Here is a 24,967-nt window from a genome sequence, read left to right as displayed (position 1 = left end):
GTGGGATGACGCCCGTTCTGTGGTGGGATGACGCCCGATCTGTGGTGGGATGAGACCTGTTCTGTGGTGGGATTAGACCTGTTCTGTGGTGGGATGACGCCCGTTCTGTGGTGGGATGAGACCTTTTCTGTGGTGGGATGGGACCTGCTCTGTGGTGGGATGACGCCCATTCTGTGGTGCAATGAGACCTGTACTGTGGTGGGATGATGCCCGTTCTGTGGAGGGATGAGACCTGTTCTCTGGTGGGATAACGCCAGCTCCGTGGTGGGATGATGCCCGTGCTGTGGTGGGATGATGCCTGTTCTGTGGTGGGCTGAGACCCGTTCTGTGGTGGGATGACGCCCGTTCTGTGGTGGGATGACGCCCGATCTGTGGTGGGATGAGACCTGTTCTGTGGTGGGTTGACGCCCGTTCTGTGGTGGGATGAGACCTTTTCTGTGGTGGGATGACGCCCGTTCTGTGGTGGGATGAGACCTGTTATGTGGTGGGATGAACCCCGTTCTGTGGTGGGATGAGACCTGTTCTGTGGTGGGATGACACCCGTTCTGTGGTGGGATGAGACCTGTTCTGTGGTGGGTAGAAGCCCGTCCTGTGGTGGGATGACGCCCGTGCTGTGGTGGGATGAGACCTGTTCTGTAATGGGATGACGCCCGTGCTGTGGTGGGATGAGACCTGTTCCATGGTGGGATGACGCCCGTTCTGTGGTGGGATGAGACCTGTTCTGTGGTGGGATGAGACCTTTTCTGTGGTGGGATGGCGCCCGTTCTGTGGTGGGATGACGCCCGTTCTGTGGTGCGATGAGACCTGTACTGTGGTGGGATGATGCCCGTTCTGTGGAGGGATGAGACCTGTTCTCTGGTGGGATGAGACCTGCTCTGTGGTGGGATAACGCCAGCTCTGTGGTGGGATGACGCCCGTGCTGTGGTGGGATGATGCCTGTTCTGTGCTGGGCTGAGACCCGTTCTGTGGTGGGATGACACCCGTTCTGTGGTGGGATGACACCCGTTCTGTGGTGGGATGACGCCCGTTCTGTGGTGGGATGACGCCCGATCTGTGGTGGGATGAGACCTGTTCTGTGGTGGGATGACGCCCCTTCTGTGGTGGGATGAGACCTTTTCTGTGGTGGGATGACGCCCGTTCTGTGGTGGGATGAGACCTGTTATGTGGTGGAATGAACCCCGTTCTGTGGTGGGATGAGACCTGTTCTGTGGTGGGATGACACCCGTTCTGTGGTGGGATGAGACCTGTTCTGTGGTGGGATGAAGCCCGTTCTTTGGTGGGATGACGCCCGTGCTGTGGTGGGATGAGACCTGTTCCGTGGTGGGATGAACCCCGTTCTGTGGTGGGATGAGACCTGTTCTGTGGTGGGATGAGACCTGTTCTGTGGTGGGATGACACCCGTGTTGTGGTGGGATGAGACCTGTTCTGTGGTGGGATGAGACCTGTTCTATGGTGGGATGATGCCTGTTCTGTGGTGGGATGAGACCTGTTCTGTGGTGCGATGAGACCTGTACTGTGGTGGGATGATGCCCGTTCTGTGGTGGGATGAGACCTGCTCTGTGGTGGGATAACGCCAGCTCTGTGGTGGGATGACGCCCGTGCTGTGGTGGGATGATGCCTGTTCTGTGCTGGGCTGAGACCCCGTTCTGTGGTTGGATCAGACCTGTTCTGTGGTGGGATGACACCCATTCTGTGGTGGGATGAGACCTGTTCTGTGGTGGGATGAAGCCCGTTCTGTGGTGGGATGACGCCCGTGCTGTGGTGGGATGACGCCCGTGCTGTGGTGGGATGACGCCCGTGCTGTGGTGGGATGACGCCCGTGCTGTGGTGGGATGAGACCTGTTCTGTGGTGGGATGACGCCCATTCTGTGGTGGGATGAGACCTTTTCTGTGGTGGGATGATGCCCGTTCTGTGGTGGGATGAGACCTGTTATGTGGTGGGATGAACCCCGTTCTGTGGTGGGATGAGACCTGTTCTGTGGTGGGATGACACCCGTTCTGTGGTGGGATGAGACCTGTTCTGTGGTGGGATGAAGCCCGTTCTGTGGTGGGATGACGCCCGTGCTGTGGTGGGATGAGACCTGTTCCGTGGTGGGATGAACCCCGTTCTGTGGTGGGATGAGGCCTGTTCTGTGGTGGGATGAGACCTGTTCTGTGGTGGGATGAAGCCCGTTCTGTGGTGGGATGACACCCGTGTTGTGGTGGGATGATGCCTGTTCTGTGGAGGGATGAGACCTGTTCTGTGGTAGGATGAGACCTGTTCTGTGGTGGGATGAAGTCCGTTCTGTGGTGGGATGACGCCCGTGCTGTGGTGGGTTGACGCCCGTTCTGTGGTGGCATGAGACCTTTTCTGTGGTGGGATGACGCCCGTTCTGTGGTGGGATGAGACCTGTTATGTGGTGGGATGAACCCCGTTCTGTGGTGGGATGAGACCTGTTCTGTGGTGGGATGACACCCGTTCTGTGGTGGGATGAGACCTGTTCTGTGGTGGGTAGAAGCCCGTCCTGTGGTGGGATGACGCCCGTGCTGTGGTGGGATGAGACCTGTTCTGTAATGGGATGACGCCCGTGCTGTGGTGGGATGAGACCTGTTCCATGGTGGGATGACGCCCGTTCTGTGGTGGGATGAGACCTGTTCTGTGGTGGGATGAGACCTTTTCTGTGGTGGGATGGCGCCCGTTCTGTGGTGGGATGACGCCCGTTCTGTGGTGCGATGAGACCTGTACTGTGGTGGGATGATGCCCGTTCTGTGGAGGGATGAGACCTGTTCTCTGGTGGGATGAGACCTGCTCTGTGGTGGGATAACGCCAGCTCTGTGGTGGGATGACGCCCGTGCTGTGGTGGGATGATGCCTGTTCTGTGCTGAGACCCGTTCTGTGGTGGGATGACACCCGTTCTGTGGTGGGATGACACCCGTTCTGTGGTGGGATGACGCCCGTTCTGTGGTGGGATGACGCCCGTTCTGTGGTGGGATGACGCCCGATCTGTGGTGGGATGAGACCTGTTCTGTGGTGGGATGACGCCCCTTCTGTGGTGGGATGAGACCTTTTCTGTGGTGGGATGACGCCCGTTCTGTGGTGGGATGAGACCTGTTATGTGGTGGAATGAACCCCGTTCTGTGGTGGGATGAGACCTGTTCTGTGGTGGGATGACACCCGTTCTGTGGTGGGATGAGACCTGTTCTGTGGTGGGATGAAGCCCGTGCTGTGGTGGGATGAGACCTGTTCCGTGGTGGGATGAACCCCGTTCTGTGGTGGGATGAGACCTGTTCTGTGGTGGGATGAGACCTGTTCTGTGGTGGGATGACACCCGTGTTGTGGTGGGATGAGACCTGTTCTGTGGTGGGATGAGACCTGTTCTATGGTGGGATGATGCCTGTTCTGTGGTGGGATGAGACCTGTTCTGTGGTGCGATGAGACCTGTACTGTGGTGGGATGATGCCCGTTCTGTGGTGGGATGAGACCTGCTCTGTGGTGGGATAACGCCAGCTCTGTGGTGGGATGACGCCCGTGCTGTGGTGGGATGATGCCTGTTCTGTGCTGGGCTGAGACCCCGTTCTGTGGTTGGATCAGACCTGTTCTGTGGTGGGATGACACCCATTCTGTGGTGGGATGAGACCTGTTCTGTGGTGGGATGAAGCCCGTTCTGTGGTGGGATGACGCCCGTGCTGTGGTGGGATGACGCCCGTGCTGTGGTGGGATGACGCCCGTGCTGTGGTGGGATGACGCCCGATCTGTGGTGGGATGAGACCTGTTCTGTGGTGGGATGACGCCCATTCTGTGGTGGGATGAGACCTTTTCTGTGGTGGGATGATGCCCGTTCTGTGGTGGGATGAGACCTGTTATGTGGTGGGATGAACCCCGTTCTGTGGTGGGATGAGACCTGTTCTGTGGTGGGATGACACCCGTTCTGTGGTGGGATGAGACCTGTTCTGTGGTGGGATGAAGCCCGTTCTGTGGTGGGATGACGCCCGTGCTGTGGTGGGATGAGACCTGTTCCGTGGTGGGATGAACCCCGTTCTGTGGTGGGATGAGGCCTGTTCTGTGGTGGGATGAGACCTGTTCTGTGGTGGGATGAAGCCCGTTCTGTGGTGGGATGACACCCGTGTTGTGGTGGGATGATGCCTGTTCTGTGGAGGGATGAGACCTGTTCTGTGGTAGGATGAGACCTGTTCTGTGGTGGGATGAAGTCCGTTCTGTGGTGGGATGACGCCCGTTCTGTGGTGGGATGACGCCCATTCTGTGGTGGGATGATGCCCTTTCTGTGGTGGGATGATGCCCGTTCTGTTGTGGGATGAGAACTTTTCTGTGGTGGGATGACGCCTGTTCTGTGGTGGGATGAGACCTGTTCTGTGGTGGGATGACGCCTGTTCTACGGTGGGATGACAACTGTTCTGCGGGGGGATGACGCCCGCTCTGCGGTGGGATGATGCCTGCTCTGCGGTGGGATGACGCCTGCTCTGCAGTGGGATGACGCCCGCTCTGCGGTGGGATGACGCCTGCTCTGCGGTGGGATGACGCCTGCTCTGCGGTGGGATGACGCCTGCTCTGCGGTGGGATGAGACACATGTTCTGCGGTAGGATGACACACCTGTTCTGCGGTGGGATGACACACCTGTTCTGCGGTGGGATGACGCCTGTTCAGCGGTGGAATGACACCTGCGCGGCCATGGGATATTTTATATATTCAGGGGTAGATGATAACACAGAGTTAGTGCCCGGGGGTCTCTTACCTTTCTCTTTCATCATCTTCTTTATACTGGGTCCAGTCTCGTGATCAGTGAGGTCTCCTTCTCGGGGTAATATGGCTGCAGAGAATGTTACAAAAGGTTAATAAGGGAAACATGTGAGTCTGATAAGAAAACACAGAGGAGGATCCAGAGAGGGGAAGAATGTGGCGAAGGAAAGATGGAGAGGGCAATCACAAAGGGGAGGCAAATTCTACCAGCAAAGTACAAGATAAGTATGGAGGAGGAGGCAACAAGAAATGGATGAGATGGGGAGGGCATTGTACAGGAGGAGAAGGTGAGCTGTGACATCAACTATTGTGAATGGTGGATCCTGTGTTATCTACTGTACATAGAGGTTATCAGTGATTGTACAGGAGGAAAAGGAGGTGAGCTGTGATATCATCTATTGTGAATGGTGGATCCTGTGTTATCTACTGTATATAGAGGTGTTATCAGTCATTGTACAGGAGGAGAAGGTGAGCTGTGATATCACCTATTGTGAATGGTGGATCCTGTGTTATCTACTGTATATAGAGTTATCAGTCATTGTACAGGAGGAGGTGAGCTGTGACATCACCTATTGTGAATGGTGGATCCTGTGTTATCTACTGTATATAGAGGTGTTATCAGTCATTGTACAGGAGGAGGTGGTGAGCTGTGACATCACCTACTGTGAATGGTGGATCCTGTGTTATCTACTGTATATAGAGGTGTTATCAGTCATTGTACAGGAGGAGGTGGTGAGTTGTGACATCACCTATTGTGAATGGTGGATCCTGTGTTATCTACTCTATATAGAGGTGTTATCAGTCATTGTACAGGATGAGGAGGAGGTGAGCTGTGATATCACCTATTGTGAATCCTGTGGTGTCTACTGTATATAGAGGTGTTACCTGTCAGTGGAATCTGCCTGTGATGATAAGGAGTCTGCTGAAAACTCTTCCTGAAAGGACTAGAGTTATGAGTCTAAAATAACCCCAGGGACTGGTGTGAAAACTGGAAAGTTACTCATCTTTTTTAATTTATATCATGATAGGATTAAAAAAAAAATGTCGCAAAAACTTCATATAACACAAAATCCTGACTTCTACAATAGGTCATTATCTGGCGACAGGTTCCCATTACAATGAGAATGACAAAGGAGGAACGAGCGTGATAAGGGGGAGATGGAGGGGCCGGGGAGGAAGGGCAGAGACATTGGGGTACGGGGAGACATAAGGAGTGCGGTAGTTACTCACTGACACGGTCAGCTATGTTGTCCAGCTGGGAGGGCGAGCTGGAGACACTGCTGCTCTGGTGTGAGGAGGCATGGCTGCCGGGCCGCTGGCTGTCCTCTATGGAAGGGGTGGGCGAGGGGCTGTCCTGGATCCGCTCCTGCAGAAAGAAGCACAAATAACGGTGTGTATAGATCATGTAGGAGGATCCCTGCAGCCCGCCAGGTACAGGTGTATCCACCACAGCCCCCGGCAGGTTTACCCTGTGATAGACAAAGATGACAAGGGGGGTCATTTATTGGGGATATTTGGGAATTTATTTTCAAGAGAGCACAGAGGCGCCAGTCTCCCCTCGTCTCCATTTCGCTCCCTGGATTTCCTGACGGTGAAGCTGTACGGCAGGAGGTTTCCCCCAAATGTTTCTCTCTGAATTCTGCAGAAAACGAATGGCGGCAAAGTAACCATGAAAAATCCAATGAATGGCAAACGACACAGCAAGGCGCCCGCAGCCCCAACCTCGCGCTCCACTATGGCCAATGTCTCCAAGAGACAGATGGCACCGAGAGAGTTAACATTGAGACGAGAAGAACAGGAAAGTCTGCAAAATCCAGAGACGTAAAATCCGGACAAGTAAAGTCCGGACAAGTTAAATCCGGACAAGTAAAATCTGGAGAAGTGATTCAGAGATTAATGGAAATATTCACATAGAAGACTAAAGGCCGGAAACCTCCTCCATCTGCACACGGCCGAGCTGGGGGAATGCTGAGGGTTGTAGTTCAGGAGCTGGGTCATGTTGGGGGTTGTAGTTTTGTATACATAACAGAATGGCATTACGGTCATGTTGGGGGTTGTAGTGTTCTAGATATGCAGTCACATCCAATGATCGCATCATGTGGGCAGCTATAAGCTTTGTATCTATAAGATATATACTACGGCTATGTTGGGGGTAGTAGTATTCTATGCAGAGAGTATGATAAAGTCAGGTCCAGGGTCAGATTATGTTGGGGGTTGTAGTGTAATTGTATTTAGCATAACAGTTGTAGTGCGGTTGTGTCTGTTGGTCGGGAGATGTTGGGGATTGTAGTGTAATTGTATTTAGTATAGCAGAGTTGTATTGCGGTTGTGTCTGTTGGTCGGAAGATGCTGGGGGTTGTAGTCTAATTGTATTTAGTATAAGAGTTGTATTGCGGATGTGTCTGTTGGTCGGGAGATGTTGGGGGTTGTAGTGTAATTGTATATAGTATTATAGAGTTGTATTGCGTTTGCGTCTGCTGGTCGGGAGATGTTGAGGGTTGTAGTGTAATTCTATTTAGTATTATAGAGTTGTATTGCGGTTGTGTCTGTCGGTCGGGAGATGTTGAGGGTTGTAGTGTAATTCTATTTAGTATTATAGAGTTGTATTGCGGATGTGTCTGTCGGTCGGGAGATGTTGGGGGTTGTAGTGTAATTGTATTTAGTATTATAGAGTTGTGTTGCGGTTGTGTCTGTTGGTCGGGAGATGTTGGGGGTTGTAGTGTGATTGTATTTAGTATTATAGAGTGGTGTTGCGGTTGTGTCTGTTGGTCAGGAGATGTTGGGAGTTGTAGTGTAATTGTATTTAGTATTATAGAGTTGTATTGCGGTTGTGTCTGTTGGCCGGGAGATGTTGGGGGTTGTAGTGTAATTGTATTTAGTATAACAGTTGTATTGCGGTTGTGTCTGTTGGTTGGAGATGTTGGGGGTTGTAGTGTAATTGTATTTGGTATTATAGAGTTGTATTGCGGTTGTGTCTGTTGGTCGGGAGATGTTGGGGGTTGTAGTGTAATTGTATTTATTATTATAGAGTTGTATTGTGGTTGTGTCTTGGTCGGGAGATGTTGGGGGTTGTAGTGTAATTGTATTTAGTATTATAGAGTTGTATTGCGGTTGTGTGTCGGTCGGGAGATGTTGGGGGTTGTAGTGTAATTGTATTTAGTATTATAGAGTTGTATTGCGGTTGTGTCTGTCGGTCGGGAGATGTTGGGGGTTGTAGTGTATTTGTATTTAGTATTATAGAGTTGTATTGCGGTTGTGTCTGTCGGTCGGGAGATGTTGGGGGTTGTAGTGTAATTGTATTTAGTATTATAGAGTTGTATTGCGGTTGTGTCTGTCGGTCGGGAGATGTTGGGGGTTGTAGTGTAATTGTATTTAGTATTATAGAGTTGTATTGCGGTTGCGTCTGTCGGTCGGGAGATGTTGGGGGTTGTAGTGTAATTGTATTTAGTATTATAGAGTTGTATTGCGGTTGTGTCTGTCGGTCGGGAGATGTTGGGGGTTGTAGTGTATTTAGTATTATAGAGTTGTATTGCGGTTGTATCTGTTGGTCGGGAGATGTTGGGGGTTGTAAAGTAATTGTATTTAGTATTATAGAGTTGTACTCCGGTTGTGCCTGTTGGTCGGAGATGTTGGGGGTTGTAGTGTAATTGTATTTATTATTATTATATAGTTGTATTGGGGTTGTGCCTGTTGGTCGGGAGATGTTGGGGGTTGTAGTGTAATTGTATTTAGTATTATAGAGTTGTATTCCGGTTGTGTCTGTTAGTCGGAGATGTTGGGGGTTGTAGTGTGATTGTATTTAGTATTATAGAGTTGTATTCCGGTTGTGTCTGTTAGTCGGAGATGTTGGGGGTTGTAGTGTAATTGTATTTAGTATTATAGAGTTGTGTTGCGGTTGTGTGTTGGTCGGGAGATGTTGGGGGTTGTAGTGTGATTGTATTATGATGGTGATCAGGATGATATCAGTCGCTGCTCCCGTCACCCTGGCCGCTCATCTCCCTTCTGCAGGTGCCGGACACCATTGATTTGACTCATCAGACAGAAGTAACTTTGTTGCGCTCTTGGCGATTACGGACACTAATGAGATGCATATTTTCGGATTCGCACATTTCCCGCAGTGGCGGTCCGGGTTGTGTCCGTCTTGGATACAAGCCACCTCCAAACATCTTGGATATTTCTGCTGCACCTGAGGCTTTGGGCAGAGTCACACTTCCACGCAGAGTCACCCCTTCCACCTATTCACATGGCGCTTTGTTTTTGCCGTCATAGCAGGTATGTTTCCCGGGAATCTCCCGGCGAGCAGCGGCGTCTTTCAGGCCGGCAATCAGCAGGCATCTATTCAGCTACTTAGCCGCAATCGGCCGCGCTTCATTAGGCGACTACTCTGCCGTCTGCGCCAGTCACCGATTCACTGCGACTTCATCTATTTTATTACAAACGAGAACAAAAGTGCTAATTTGTTGCCATTTAGCCAACAAGGGGTTAACCATCTTCCATCTACTCAATGAGCTGCGTTACAGCCTGAAAGAGAAAAGAGGCACAAGATCGGAAGATTCCCGGCATTTTCGCGCCGGTTTTATTTGCCATTTTGGATTTTTTTACTGTTCCGTCTCACTCCATTTACTTTATACTCGCTGCCGCTGCCAGAATCTCCGCGGACCCCGCGGCCAATCGGCTTTTTAGGGCCGATATTGGAACAATGTAACAGAGTTATGATTTCATAAGAAAAATGTTTTTATGAGGTTTAATGGCGGATACTAAACACTTGGGCACAGGACGGTGGAAGCGTGGCACGGAGGAGATAAGAGGATGAAGGGGAGACGAGGGCACAAACTAGGCAGCCGGAGATCCCTCGAATTCACAGAGAAACACTTAATGGCCTCTGTCATTTCAATAAACTTGACATAAATTATTAATATAAGAAACTTTGAAATGTATCTTATCAAAGAAATCAGCTTCTTTCTCCACTTAGGAGCCACTTCTTCTCCTCACACCTTCCTCCTGAACTCATCCTTCACTAGGAAAAACTACTAAAATCCATCTTGCCAGCTCACTGAGGGGTCGGATTACAGCTACAGGTCAAGTTTATGGAGGGGAGATGGAGGAAAAAAAGCAGAGGTGCAGACACTGAAAGTGTTGGTGCAGCTTTCCAAACTAGTATAAGTTTATCTAACCCTATTGTTAGGTTCACAGCTGCACTGCCAAGTACTGCTGATTTTTAATCTTTAATCGCACCCTGTTGCTAGATTCACAGTAACTGGCACGACTGTTAACGGGTGTCCCAGGACCAGGGGCTCCTTCCTTCTCCCTAACACTAGGGGCAATCTAGCTCGCCCTGTTCCCCAGGTTACTTCTGATGGTGAAGATGCCAGGGTCATGTACCTTGCCTTAGCTTCTGAATCCGCCCTCAGTCTGTACCCTTCCCCCAACAAGGGAAGAGGGGAGTAGTAGTGTACCGTAATACACAAACCAGACAAACAAGGTAATATGTACAGGGATAAAGAAAAATACCAATCATAAAAATATACTCACACATATAACAGAGGAATGCGCCGAGGAGTGGATGATAGGGTTAAACCAAAGTAGAAGAAAGGAAATTATCACACTCAAAACCTAGCAACAGTCACATTTAAATACACCAAAAGCCTTCTCCGATAACTACTAACAACTACCTCCAGCCATGCAGCATAAGCTATCTCTGACAATGAGTGCTAGCCAAGACTCAAATTATATAGGTGATGGGAGTAGCTAAAAGAGCACAGCTGAGAGCCTTAATGCTCCAGGAGCTCTCAACTGACCAGATTAACCCCTGCACTGCCAAAAGAAAGCTGCACCATTTAATATGAAGGTGAAGTGCTTCTAATCTGTGCAGCAGTAGGAGAAATCAGACACTGCGGTCTTCTGGCTCCTCTGTCACGATAAAACCGTGACAGTAACACTGCTCAGTTGTGCTGCATATTGTCCTCTATGCTGCTCTTGGTTTCTAGTAAGTGTATTATCTTGTCAAAAAGATGAACTTACAGCTACACTTCTCAGTCCTGCTGCATATTGTCCTCCAGGCTGCTGATGGTTTCTAGTAAGAGTATTATCTCACATCAGAGCTGGATTTACAGCTACACAGCTCAGTACTGATGTACAATGTCCTCCATGCTGCTGGTTTCTAGTAAGTATTATTTTGCTACAGAGCTGGATTTACAGCTACACTGCACAGTACTGCTATATAATGCCATCTATGCTGCTACTGCTTCTGAACTTGTGCTACATAGAGACAGGGGAGCAGGAATCACTCATGTCTGTAGAGGCTGCAGAAGTAAATACTGGTGAAACTGCAGGATACAAGTCACCTAATGGCCAAAATAGTTGTACATAGAGTCACCTGAAATGACACTTTATAATGGAAATTTGACATTGTAATGCACGAATTGTGGATAATATTATACAGTTATATGAAAAAGTTTGGGCACCCCTATTAATCTTAAGCTTAATGTTTTCTAAAAATTGGTTTTTTTGCAACAGCTATTTCATTACGGTGTCCAACATTTATTAGATATATGAAAACATTAAGCTTAAGATTAATAGGGGTGCCCAAACTTTTTCATATAACTGTATATGGAAACTTTTCCCACAAAAATAACTTGTAATTAATAACTTCATTGTCCAGAGGGCTCCTAGAGATTGACTGCAGCCCCTATACGCACAGCCATGATGTGGTGCTTATAATGTACAGAAAGAAGCGAAACATCCTTCAGTATTCCACTATGTTCACATTGAGGTTTTTACATGGATTTAACAGACAGAAAACTCATGTGAAAGTGCGCATGCGCTAGTCCACAAGGTATCATCTTCAGGCTTTTCTACCACAAACATGTCCATACAAAAATCACTGGTGTACGAATCCTGCAGGGGTCGGTCTTCCAGTAAAAAAGCAAATGATAACCAGCAGCCAGAAGACTGTGAATGCAGCTCTGGATGTGACTGGAGGACACTCCACATTGTAATTGCAGAATTATGAATGCAGCTCTGGATGTGACTGGAGGACACTCCACATTGTAATAGCAGAATTATGAATGCAGCTCTGGATGAGACTGGAACACAAAAAGATACAGATGACATAGAATTCTAAATGCAGCTCTGAGTGTAATTGCAATAGAAGATATTAATTAAAAAGAGCTGCAATCACAATTCTCCTAGTACAAGTATCCTTAAGTCACATCCAAAGCAGAATTCACTATTCTATTTTATCAATTTATCAGCCATTAATATCTAGAAATGATTTCACAAATTTGTGCGTGACTAGAGGATAAGGCATACTGTGATAGCAGAATTGTAAACGCAGCTCTGGATGTCACTGGAATGAAAGATACAGATAACATAGAATTGTGTAGTTCCAGGTGTATATTTAGTAGAAGATATTAATAGAATAGAGCTGCATTCACAGTTCTGCTATCACAGTGTGGAGTATTCTCCAGTCACTTCCAGAGCAGCATTCACAATTCCATTTTCTAAGCCATTAATAACTAAAGTCCCATTCACAAGTTGTGTGTGAGTGGAGCATACTCCATTTTAGAAAGCAAAATTGTGAATGCAGCTCTGGTTGTTAGCTTTTACTAAGTCCATAACAGGTTGAACCTGACCTTTCTCTAAGAGGAATTTTAGAGATTTGATTCAAGGTGTAATATTCCAGGGGAGAATTCCCGGCTATGGGGAAATCTGTCGCATTAAACCCCTCACACATTAAAGGGTCAGTCTGATCCATCTGAGGATGGGATATCGAGGCGATCGCTGCCACTTTTTTGGACGCCTCGTAGAGATGGTTGAGCTTTAATACTTCAGTGAATTGTTACTGTGAGCGCAGCTCCGGGAGGAGTCGGTGACATTTCATCAGATTCTTACTGTTTACAGAAGAGTCGGATCTTCCGTCTTTTCTCCGTCTCCGCGTGGCAGATTTAATTCCTGCTTTTCTTCTGCGCTGTCAGTATCAATAGCACAAAGACAATGCGCCACTTCCAGCTGCGACTTCGCTCTATATAAATGCGCTAATTAACCGCGAGGCTTCATACCGACGAGTTCACACCAGTCTCCTCCAGGCGAGACCCCAAGATTTATCGCACTTTATAGGGGTATTGCCGTTCTGATCCGCTGGAGGAGGTTATTTTGGCGGGGTGTGAAGAGACCCCAAGGCCGCGCTCACAGGAGGGATTGACAATCCGATAGTCTTTTTCTGTATCAGAAACCAAGGGCCGGCCCGGAGAGTTCTGCCGCTGATTGCAGGTTTGCACGCTCGCGGATCTTCACTATGTCGATCATTTGGTTTCCGAGCAGAATTAGGAAGAAACTTCACTGCAGATTCCTTGCCTGAATCCATCAAACATTATCTGCTAATAACCAGCCAGCAGTGAGGGAGTTAACACCATGGCGGCCGTCACATCCAGTAAGTAGCCGTATGAATAGCGGACTCCTGACAGACTGATGCTTGCACAGTGTGAACTGTGCCGGATCTCAGGATCACGGATCACTGTAACTATTCTCTATCAAAACATTCATTTCCAGATGTTCGGATGGAAAACGTAGCAAAGATAATCGGTTATGAGAGACGCACAAAAGGGTTTCACTGTCGCTGCAGCCGGATGTAACGGATTACAAAGAAGAGCTGAAGAGAGCGAATGTCTGAACAAAACAGCCGAGACGGCAGGAGAACTGTGCTGTAAAGGAGACCGCGGCGGTCATCACAGGGTCCTAGGATGTCAGAGTTATTAGGGACCCCAGGGTCATCGTGTCCAACCCCCTGCTCAATACAGGAGTCACTAAACCATCACAGACAGATGTCTGTCCAGCCTCTGAAGACTTCCACTGACGGAGAACTCACCACCTCTTGTGGCCGCCTGTTCCACTCATTGATCTTCCTCGCTGTCAAAAAGTTTTTCCTAATATCTAATCTGCATCTTCTCCCTTTCAGTTTCATTCCATTGCTTCTCGTGTTTCCATGTGTAGATGAGAATAATGATCCCGTTACACTGTCACAGCCCTTCAGATATTTGTAGACAGCTATTAAGTCTCCTCCTTGCCTTCTTTTTTGGAAGCTAAACATTCCCAGATTCTTTAACCGTTCCTCATAGGACATATTTTGCAGACCGGTCACCATCCTGGTCGCTCTTCTCTGAACTTGCTCCAGTTTGTTGATGTCTTTTTTAAAATGTGGAGCCCAGAACTGGACCCAGTATCCAGATGAGTCCTGACTCCTGACCAAGGAGGAGTAGCGGGGATAATGACTTCACGTGATCTAGACACTATGCTAGATCTCTACCAATGGCATCTACTATACACAAACTATCTACATAAATATCACATTCAGAGCTGCACTCACTGTTCTGCTGGTGCCGTCACTAAGTACATACATTACATTACTGATCCTGAGTTACATCCTGTATTATACTCCAGAGCTGCACTCACTATTCTGCTGGTGCAGTCACTGTGTACATACATTACATTACTGATCCTGAGTGAGTCACATCCTGTATTATACCCCAGAGCTGCACTCACTATTCTGCTGGTGCAGTCACTGTGTACATACATTACATTACTGATCCTGAGTTACATCCTGTATTATACTCCAGAGCTGCACTCACTATTCTGCTGGTGCAGTCACTGTGTACATACATTACTGATCCTGAGTTACATCCTGTATTATACTCCAGAGCTGCACTCACTATTCTGCTGATGGAGTCATTGTGTACATACATTACATTCCTGATCCTTAGTTACATCCCGCATTATACCCCAGAGCTGTACTCACTATTCTGCTGGTGCAGTCACTGTGTACATACATTACATTACTGATCCTGAGCTACATCCTGTATTATATCCCAGGGCTACACTCACTATTCTGCTGGTGCAGTCACTGTGTACATACATTACTGATCCTGAGTTACATCCTGTATTATACTCCAGAGCTGCACTCACTATTCTGCTGGTGCAGTCACTGTGTACATACATTACATTACTGATCCTGAGTTACATCCTGTATTATACTCCAGAGCTGCACTCACTATTCTGCTGGTGCAGTCACTGTGTACATACATTACATTAGTGTAGCATACCTCTGACTGAGGTTTATCCACGACCCCCGTCAGTATTTTGGGGGCAGTGGTGTTATTTCTGTGGCCGGTGACAGGACACTTACTATCAGATGCTCCTGATGATATATATATATTGTAGATTGTGAATGTTTTCCGCTCCGGTTTCTCTGGTTATTGGAGTTTTCCCTTCTGGCATTATTGCAGCAGTTACTGTTGTTTCTCGCTGTGTTATTATGTATCTGCTCCTGGGAAAGCCGGGGAGACAGGCAACTATTAAAGGGGACCTCTGCTGCTTTTTATTAACCCACCACTATAGTCGGCCAGTGCAGGGGAGGACTGCGCTCCTTTATGAGGACACCCCCCCATGATGTCCACTAATCCTATGTGGCCCATTTCCTCTCCGCTTTCTCAGACTTCTGCAGGGTTACGCGGCAGCCGATATGGCAGCAGGCGATATGGCGGCAGGTGACATGGTGGCAGGTGAAATGGCGGCAGGTGACATGGCGGCAGGTGACATGGCGGCTGGTGACATGGCGGCTGGTGATATGGCGGCAGGTGACATGGCGGCAGGTGACATGGCGGCAGGTGACATGGCGGCTGGTGATATGGCGGCAGGTGACCTGGTGGCAGGAGACATGGCGGCAGGCGACATGGCGGCAGGAGACATGGCGGCAGGTGACATGGCGGCAGGTGACATGGCGGCAGGTGATACGGCGGCAGGAGACACGGCGGCAGGTGATATGTCGGCAGGTAATACAGCGGCAGGTGACACGGGGGCAGGTGATACGGCGGCAGGTGACATGGCGGCAGGTGACATGGCGGCAGGTGATACGGCGGCAGGAGACACGGCAGCAGGTGATATGTCGGCAGGTAATACAGCGGCAGGTGACACGGGGGCAGGTGATACGGCGGCAGGTGATATGGCGGCAGGTGAGATGGCAGCAGGTGACATGGCGGCAGGTGATACGGCGGCAGGTGATATGGCGGCAGGTGACATGGCGGCTGGTGATATGGCGGCAGCTGACACGGGGCAGGTTACACGGGGGTCAGGTGATACGGCGGCAGGTGACATGGCGGCAGGTGATACGGCGGCAGGTGACATGGGGGCAGGTGATACTGCAGCAGGTGACACGGGGGCAGGTGACATGGCGGCTGGTGATATGGCGGCAGGTGACATGGCGGCAGGTAATACGGCGGCAGGTGATACGGCGGCAGGTGATACGGCGGCAGGTGACATGGTGGCAGGTGATACGGCGGCAGGTGACACGGTGGCAGGTGATACGGCGGCAGGTGACACGGTGGCAGGTGGTGCGTGGCTAAAGAACCAGCAGCCATATTGATGCTCTCAGGCTGAATGGCATTGTCGGGGGTTTTCTTGGCATTTTCTACAGCAGCCAAGGGGTTAAACACACCTTTCTTAATGCCATAAAGGATACAATTGGGGTTAACCCTGTGCTGCACAGCGGGGTCTGTGGAGCATCCGCCTGGGGTCCACAGCGGGGGCCTCCTCAGAGCTGCAGGAAGCTTCTTCATGAGGAGGCCACTGACGCACAGCGCGGAGATAAGAGCCGGAATGCCAAGGAATCGCAGTGATACAATGTAACAGACTGAGGCCAGGAGGACCCTGCTCTGCCGCCAGTATCTGCCCCGGACCCCCGAGCCGCCATTGTTCTTACCTTGATAACGGAGGCCCCCACTCTGGACAGAGGACTGTGCATCTGAGCAGCTGCGGCCATGTTGGCGATAGTATTAAGGTGATTCATTTGATTCATTGCCATGGCAACGGATGCAGGCGGTAAGCTGACTGGAAGGAGGGGGTGGGGCATCACCATGAACGGCAGGTCTAATCCTAAAAGACAAAAAAAGGAGGAAGAGGAAGAAAGGTTACATCTACTGGTGACATTAATCCCAGAGAAGCAGTAAATTTCAGGCAGACACCGATCATTCACCGCCCTCCTCCAATCAGTCGCGTTATATCACATCACCAGCAAAAGAAACAAAGTATCATCCCATCATCCAAAGCCCGAGTGCATGGAAGCTGCTGCCGGACTGAACCGTCACCTCCATCATCAGTATCTGGTGACCGCCCATCACCTCCATCATCAGTATCTGGTGACCGCCCGTCACCTCAATCATCAGTATCTGGTGACCACCCATCACCTCCATCATCAGTATCTGGTGACCGCCCATCACCTCCATCATAAGTATCTGGTGACTTCCCGTCACCTCCATCATCAGTATCTGGTGACCGGCCATCACCTCCATCATAAGTATCTGGTGAGCGCCCGTCTCCTCCATCATCAGTATCTGGTGACCGCCCGTCTCCATCATCAGTATCTGATGACCGCCAGTCGCCTCCATCATCAGTATCTGGTGACCGTCCATCGCCTCCATCATCAGCACCTTGTGACTGCCAGTCACCTCTATCATCAGTATCTGGTGACCGCCTGTCACCTCCATCATCAGTATCTGGTGACTACCCGTGTCACCTCCATCATCAGTATCTGGTGACCGCCCGTCACCTCCATCATCAGTATCTGGTGACCGCCCATCACCTCCATCATCAGTATCTGGTGACCGTCCATCACCTCCATCATCAGTATCTGGTGACCGTCCATCACCTCCATCATCAGTATCTGGTGACCACCAGTCACCTCCATCATCAGTATCTGGTGACCGTCCATCACCTCCATCATCAGTATCTGGTGACCACCAGTCACCTCCATCATCAGTATCTGGTGACCGTCCATCACCTCCATCATCAGTATCTGGTGACCGCCCGTCACCTCCATCATCAGTATCTGGTGACCGCCCGTCATCTCCATCATCAGTATTTGGAGACCTCCCTGGATGATACGGATGATGGAGGCAACGGGCAGTCACCAGATACTGATGATGGACGGTCTCCAGATACTGATGGAGGGGACGGGCGGTCACCAGATACTGATGATGGAGGTGACAGGCAGTCACCAGATACTGATGATGGAGATGACGGGTGGTCACCAGATACTGATGATGGAGGTGATGGGCGGTCACCAGATACTGATGATGGAGGTGATGGGCGGTCACCAGATACTGATGATGGGGGTGACGGGTGGTCACCAGATACTGATGATGGAGGCGATGGGCGGTCACCAGATACTGATGATGGAGGCGATTGGCGGTCATCAGATACTGATGATGGAGGTGACGGGCGGTCACCAGATACTGATGATGGAGGCGGTCACATTATACACAGATACTGATGATGGAGGTGGTGGGCGGTCACCAGATACTGATGATGGGGGTGACGGGTGGTCACCAGATACTGATGATGGAGGCGATGGGCGGTCACCAGATACTGATGATGGAGGTGATTGGCGGTCACCAGATACTGATGTGAATTACATTTCTCCCGTCTTCATTCACTTTCTAAATTATTATTTGATAGAAATAATCTATTATCACTTCTATGTATATCGTTTCTGTCTCTGCAGCATTTTTTTCACACCTGCCTAAAACCTTTGCACAGTGCGGTATGTTAGAAAGTGGTTACATTTTCTTCCACTTTTGACCTATGTTCCTGACACATCCAGAGCTGTAATCACAATTCAGATCAATACTCCAGTTACAATCAGAGCTGTATTCAGAATTCTGCTGACAACTCTTCTTACATTCCAGTCACATCCAGAGCTGCATTTACAATTCCACTATTACATTATTCCCCATTTTACAGTAACACCCAAAGCCGTCATATGAATGACTCGTTACTTTTATTCACTATTCTCTTGTCTCTGGATGTGAATGGAGTATAACACAGGACAGAACTGGGATTGCAGCTCTGGATGTGACTGGAGTATAACATAGTACAGCAGAACTGAGATTGCAGCTCTGGATGTGACTGGAGTATAAAGGTGCCCGTAACCTTACAATAGCGGTCAGCCACACACATGGACGGTTCGGGTTTTCACCGGTAACGGTGAGGTGCTGGACCGGGGAGCTGACGCTTATTTTGTTCTCCCTTCGAGCGGATTGGTCACTTCCCGGTGATATTGGATCGTGTCGGTAATTTCTGCAGTCACCGGCCGACCCTCGGTAATTACGCTGGTACCAACGGTCTGCTACAATGTATTGGTACAGAGAAGCGGTAGTAGACTGGCGGTCCGCACAGGAGGGGCTTTTTGCTGTCGCTCTGTTTGGCTCAGAGGATTACCCGTCCGACTCCACAGCCCGGCGCTCAGATGTCAGAATGAACAGGTCAGGAGGAGTTTCTGTCATTCACTGACAGCAAGCATGGATATTCAAAATGATAAATTCTAAACCGAAACCCAAAAGTTACAAACCTAATTCATACAATTGGCTATATTTCCTTTAGACTGGCCCTTTAAGCTCTTGTCCTACTCTAGTCACCTCCAGAGCTGCAGTCTCAATCCTGCTGGGGGCTTCGTGGACTTTTCTAATATCTTGGCTGCTCTCTTATAACGTGCAGTAATTTGCCAGATTACGATTTATGCAGAAACTGAACCAGCAGGAGGACAATGGGTCGAGCAGCCTAAAATTACTCCCAGCAATCCACCAGAATCGTGACTTCAGCTCTGGGTGTGAGGTGGAGATAAGGACGGGGCACACGAGGTGCTGCTCTGTACTGTCCCTGGATACATACTGTTGGATAGTAGGTGATTTTGCTGGAGAGGACTTAATGGATGTGCACCTCCTCCGATGGCGGACTGTCCTGACAGCGTGATGTGTCCGAGCACGTGCTGAGACCCTCCGGTGGAGATCGGAGACTGGAGCTTCTCCTTATCCCACGAAGATTCACTTCCACCTGGAACAGAAGGAGAAGATGGAAATAATGAAGCAAAGCCCTACAAGAAGGCCCTCACATGGTCTCTGCCTCCGAGGGGTTTATCAGTGTCTGCTCGATTCAGTCTCTCCACTGTTCGTCACCATTTTCTAGAGTCAGTTTCCATCCAGAGGCCGCACTCCTGCTACATGTACATGTTCTCCCCCAGAGGAGGATACAACTGTATCCAGAGAATTCCCCAGACGTCCGCCTGATACATTGAAATAAGCCGACAACATCTACCAACTCCATAATTCTCCACTCATTAGGGGGTAACACCGCAGAAAGGTCCAGGGTCAAAAGCTGAGGGGTTCCTTACTAAATGGGGTCTTGTGGTTGAGGGGGGTCTTGGCCCCAATTTTCTTGGGACTTTAAAAACCAACGTTTTTGAATCAGAAGACGATTTTAGGAAAGAAAACGCAAAGATACGACACTGCCTGACTCCGGTGACACTGGAGATTCTTGTTTGCTCTTTGGATTAATAATCGGGACAGAATCTAAACTTTACAAAATTTAAAGGGGCTTCCAAGACATTGTGACCTGCTCTCATATGTCCCAAAGCATCAAAACAACCCGCTATGTAATATCCTGGCGCTTCTTCTCTGAATCTCACCAGTCTTGGTCAGGGCGACGTGTTCCTCCAGTCTCATCCCAATCCAAAGCCTGGAACATAGATGGATTGGAAGAAAATTTGTCTGAACCCTTTAATTCATGAAGATACAATCCAATATGGATAAAATACAGAAAGATGCAAGGTGAGAATGCCATCATACTGCGCTACCCGTTTCAATCAACGTCATCTTGTGGTTCTTCATCGTGGCAGAAGGTATTTCACAAAGAATAAATGAGTGAATGCAGCGAGATTCTTTTTTATTCACCAGCTCCATTTACTCATTGTAAAATGCCTTCTGCCATGATGAGAAACCACAGAATAATATTGGTTCAAAACGCGTAGGCGATGCGATAGAACCATATAATGACTCGATTCTCTCCTTGGGTCTTTTTGTATTTTATTAGATTGGATTTTAACTCCATGAAATAAAGGATTTAGAGTCTTTAGGAGGACTTCTCTCTGCTCCATCACTATTGTGTGGTGCCCACTGGCCGGCTGGGGTCCACGGCCGAGCCCCGTCCATTGCTGCTCGAGTCGTCTCAGATATTCATTTTTGGAAAGCTGGAAAAACAGTCGTATTTTTTTTGTCCAAGGATCGGAAGAAGGACTCTCGTCATCAATACAAGGAGGTGAGAGAAAAGTATATTCCAAAGCGGATTGTTTTCAAGAATGGAGACGTGAAAGAAGGTAGAGAAGTTGTGGAAACCCAAGGGTTAAAGGGGCATTCCCATAATATTAAATTACCCCCTAGCCAAGGTCAGGGGAGAAGTTACTAGTTAACTCAGGAGTCCAACTGTTGGGACGCCCCATAATCCCGAGATCGGGGCTCTGAAGCAAGGAGCTGTGCTCTGCAGTTATGAATGGAGACAGCATGCTCGACCCCCACTGAATCCAGTGACGATGAGGCTGCTCGTAATAACGGGGGTTCCTATAGTCCCAAATCTCAGGATGATGGGGGGATCACAGTGATTGGACTCCCAGACATCAGTTATCGCCTGTCCTATGGATTTTACATTTTAGGAATATCACTTTAATCTGGTCCAAAGTTGTATTTAGAACTGAGATCTCCCAGCATTCCCTGCTTGTCCAGCGTCTGCAGAGATCTCTCTCTGGGAGGTGACATCAGCCGAGTCTGTACACTTATCACCGCACCCGGTATTATTTGAGATGTTTGAGGGGATATCGGTCTACATTCTTGCTGACTGTTTCCAACTTTACTGGAGTACAATGACAGAAGCGGAGGTTCCATTGGGCTAAACATTCAATATCTATCCGGTCCCTTCTCATATCACCCAATGGAAACTGCCCTTGTCTCCAGCGAGGGCTGCACAGCCCCTTCTTCAGGAGCTCAGCAGGGCGATTATGTTTCTAGCTCTGTCACCCACATTATAACACTGAGCCGCTACTAAACTCTCGCACAGATCCGCGGCTCTTTATGGATTTCAAAGGAGGCAAACAAGACGGTCAGAATCAGACAGTAAAACGCGAGCTGAACGCTGGGATGTAACGCACCGAGCGAACGTGTTCAGCTGTCACCCGCAATCTGACGCCTTTTATCTCCGAGAATTTAGTCGCGAGTATATCATGCCGTTCACGTCCGCGCACCGAATCCCAGAAGGAGCCGGCAATGAGAATATTTCTTTATTCAATATCAAGTAAAGAAGCAAAACAAACCAAAAACAAACAAATCCCACTCATCATCAGCTCAGAAAGACGAAAGTAAAATTTACCCCACTTGAGTGTTACAGTAAAGAAGTCCGAAAATGCAGCAGGAGTCGCCATTACTATAAATCACAAGCAACATCCTAAATGACTGTGCCCAGCGACAGGGTGACAGCACCAAACAGGAGACTGAACAGCAATGGCTGCACCTACACCCTAATAAGGGTGCTGTGCTTTACAAAGGACTGCAGGTGACATCTATTACATTATCTGTGCTCAGAGTTATCACTGTGTTATCTGTGGTGTTACATAGGACTGCAGGTGACATCTGTCATAGAAAACATTAAAATCCATAAAGAAACTTCAGTGAGGGGGTATTCACCCTCCTCCGCTCTGTCACAGAATTTCTAGTAGGAAAAAAAGAGTTTACATTTTAAGTCTCTTCGAAATAAAATTGCCCACAGTTGACATATAGCTAAGGGGTGAGGAAACCAATTAAAATAGGAAGAGTTAATTGGAAGAGTTAACCATTCAAGTTCACTTTGAAGCCAAGACTCCCTGGTGTGAACAAATAATTAACGCAGAATACCTATTGTGCTCTCCAGGATGAGCTTTCTTTCATCACAACATTTACAGTGGATGGTTGGGCATCGATGGAAAGTTATGAATATTGGGGTTGGTCTAGATCTGAAATTGATGAGACATACATTTTCGATTTCAGGACTAATCAGGGAAGAATATGCTTATTTTCTTGTTATTGGGACATCTGCTTAGAAGCCCCAAATCAATAGTGGTCAGATTGCTGATACCAGCCACGTCATCTTTACCATCTATGGAAAGGTAAAATCCCAATAAAAAATATGGTGCCAATCTCCAACATCTGTAATCTTCAGAGTCAAAGATATCTCATATGTAGGGAATTTCATAACATCCCACAACCCGGCTCACGTGAGGTCATCAAGGACTGGGGGTTTGGGTGTAACTCAGGTGCTGATAAAAGGACAAGGCGAATTATGATCTGTGTTCAGTGCCAGCGATGATACATCTCAGAGTAGGCTCGATACACGTTTACCAAAGTTTTCAATCAGATTACTTCCATCTTCTAGTTGAGCCATGTCTATGACCAGTGTAGTAGGTTTCTCTGTTAATCCATTTTATGTAACAGTATATGCTTTATGGTTTTGTCCCCTCTGAAAACCCTTTCATATATTTTTTTTATTTATAAACAGTACCTAATGTTCTGGATTAAATATAAAATGTAGTAGTTCCATTACTCTTGCTCTGTAAACCGCACTCGAAGCCATACTCTACCTGTTAGACATCCAATTGGCCTGTATAAATGACTGGTGGTGGCAGCGAGTAGTGCTTGAGTTATTGTGGAGTTAGCCGTGACCGTACTGGGGGAGTATATACAGGTCCTTCTCAAAAAATTAGCAGATAGTGTTAAATTTCATTATTTACCATAATGTAATGATTACAATTAAACTTTCATATATTATAGATTCATTATCCACCAACTGAAATTTGTCAGGTCTTTTATTGTTTTAATACTGATGATTTTGGCCTACAACTCCTGATAACCCAAAAAACCTGTCTCAATAAATTAGCATATTTCACCCGTCCAATCAAATAAAAGTGTTTTTTAATAACAAACCAAAAAACAATCAAATAATAATGTTCAGTTATGCACTCAATACTTGGTCGGGAATCCTTTGGCAGAAATGACTGCTTCAATGCGGCGTGGCATGGAGGCAATCAGCCTGTGACACTGCTGAGATGTTATGGAGGCCCAGGATGCTTCAATAGCGGCCTTAAGCTCATCCAGAGTGTTGGGTCTTGCATCTCTCAACTTTCTCTTCACAATATCCCACAGATTCTCTATGGGGTTCAGGTCAGGAGAGTTGGCAGGCCAATTGAGCACAGTAATACCATGGTCAGTAAACCATTTACCAGTGGTTTTGGCACTGTGAGCAGGTGCCAGGTCGTGCTGAAAAATGAAATCTTCATCTCCATAAAGCATTTCAGCCGATGGAAGCATGAAGTGCTCCAAAATCTCCTGATAGCTAGCTGCATTGACCCTGCCCTTGATGAAACACAGTGGACCAACACCAGCAGCTGACATGGCACCCCACACCATCACTGACTGTGGGTACTTGACACTGGACTTCAGGCATTTTGGCATTTCCTTCTCCCCAGTCTTCCTCCAGACTCTGGCACCTTGATTTCCGAATGACATGCAAAATTTGCTTTCATCAGAAAAAAGTACTTGGGACCACTTAGCAACAGTCCAGTGCTGCTTCTCTGTAGCCCAGGTCAGGCGCTTCTGCCGCTGTTTATGGTTCAAAAGTGGCTTTACCTGGGGAATGCGGCACCTGTAGCCCATTTCCTGCACACGCCTGTGCACGGTGGCTCTGGATGTTTCCACACCAGACTCAGTCCACTGCTTCCTCAGGTTCCCCAAGGTCTGGAATCGGTCCTTCTCCACAATCTTCCTCAGGGTCCGGTCACCTCTTCTCGTTGTACAGCGTTTTCTGCCACATTGTTTCCTTCCAACAGACTTACCATTGAGGTGCCTTGATACAGCACTCTGGGAACAGCCTATTTGTTGAGAAATTTCTTTCTGGGTCTTACCCTCTTGCTTGAGGGTGTCAATGATGGCCTTCTTGACATCTGTCAGGTCGCTAGTCTTACCCATGATGGGGGTTTTGAGTAATGAACCAGGCAGGGAGTTTTTAAAAGCCTCAGGTATCTTTTGCATGTGTTTAGAGTTAATTAGTTGATTCAGAAGATTAGGGTAATAGGTCGTTTAGAGAACCTTTTCTTGATATGCTAATTTATTGAGACAGGTTTTTTGGGTTATCAGGAGTTGTAGGCCAAAATCATCAGTATTAAAACAATAAAAGACCTGACAAATTTCAGTTGGTGGATAATGAATCTATAATATATGAAAGTTTAATTGTAATCATTACATTATGGTAAATAATGAAATTTAACACAATATGCTAATTTTTTGAGAAGGACCTGTATATATATATATATATTCCATCCATTGGAATCG

At 48.2% G+C, this 24,967-nt stretch overlaps 1 protein-coding gene across 4 annotated transcripts in view; it reads right to left on the bottom strand.

Moving 5' to 3' along the window:
• The window catches only part of DACH2 (dachshund family transcription factor 2), a 386,452-nt gene that overhangs the window by 68,111 nt on the left and 293,374 nt on the right, over positions 1–24,967 (bottom strand). For 2 of the 4 annotated variants that reach the window (XM_077286493.1, XM_077286495.1), the window contains exons 4-7: positions 19,455–19,616; positions 16,489–16,661; positions 5,967–6,102; positions 4,732–4,806 (exon numbers count right to left, since the gene is read on the bottom strand). In XM_077286493.1, coding sequence (XP_077142608.1) covers positions 4,732–4,806; positions 5,967–6,102; positions 16,489–16,661; positions 19,455–19,616 — 546 coding nt within the window. The remainder of the gene's footprint in view (positions 1–4,731; positions 4,807–5,966; positions 6,103–16,488; positions 16,662–19,454; positions 19,617–24,967) is intronic. The other 2 variants (XM_077286496.1, XM_077286497.1) reach the window with 2 other exon arrangements.

The sequence above is a fragment of the Ranitomeya variabilis genome, chromosome 2 (assembly GCF_051348905.1).
Source record: "Ranitomeya variabilis isolate aRanVar5 chromosome 2, aRanVar5.hap1, whole genome shotgun sequence".
NCBI lineage: Eukaryota > Metazoa > Chordata > Amphibia > Anura > Dendrobatidae > Ranitomeya > Ranitomeya variabilis.
Note: the sequence above shows the minus strand (reverse complement) of the source record. Positions and strands in the feature narration are given on the sequence as shown.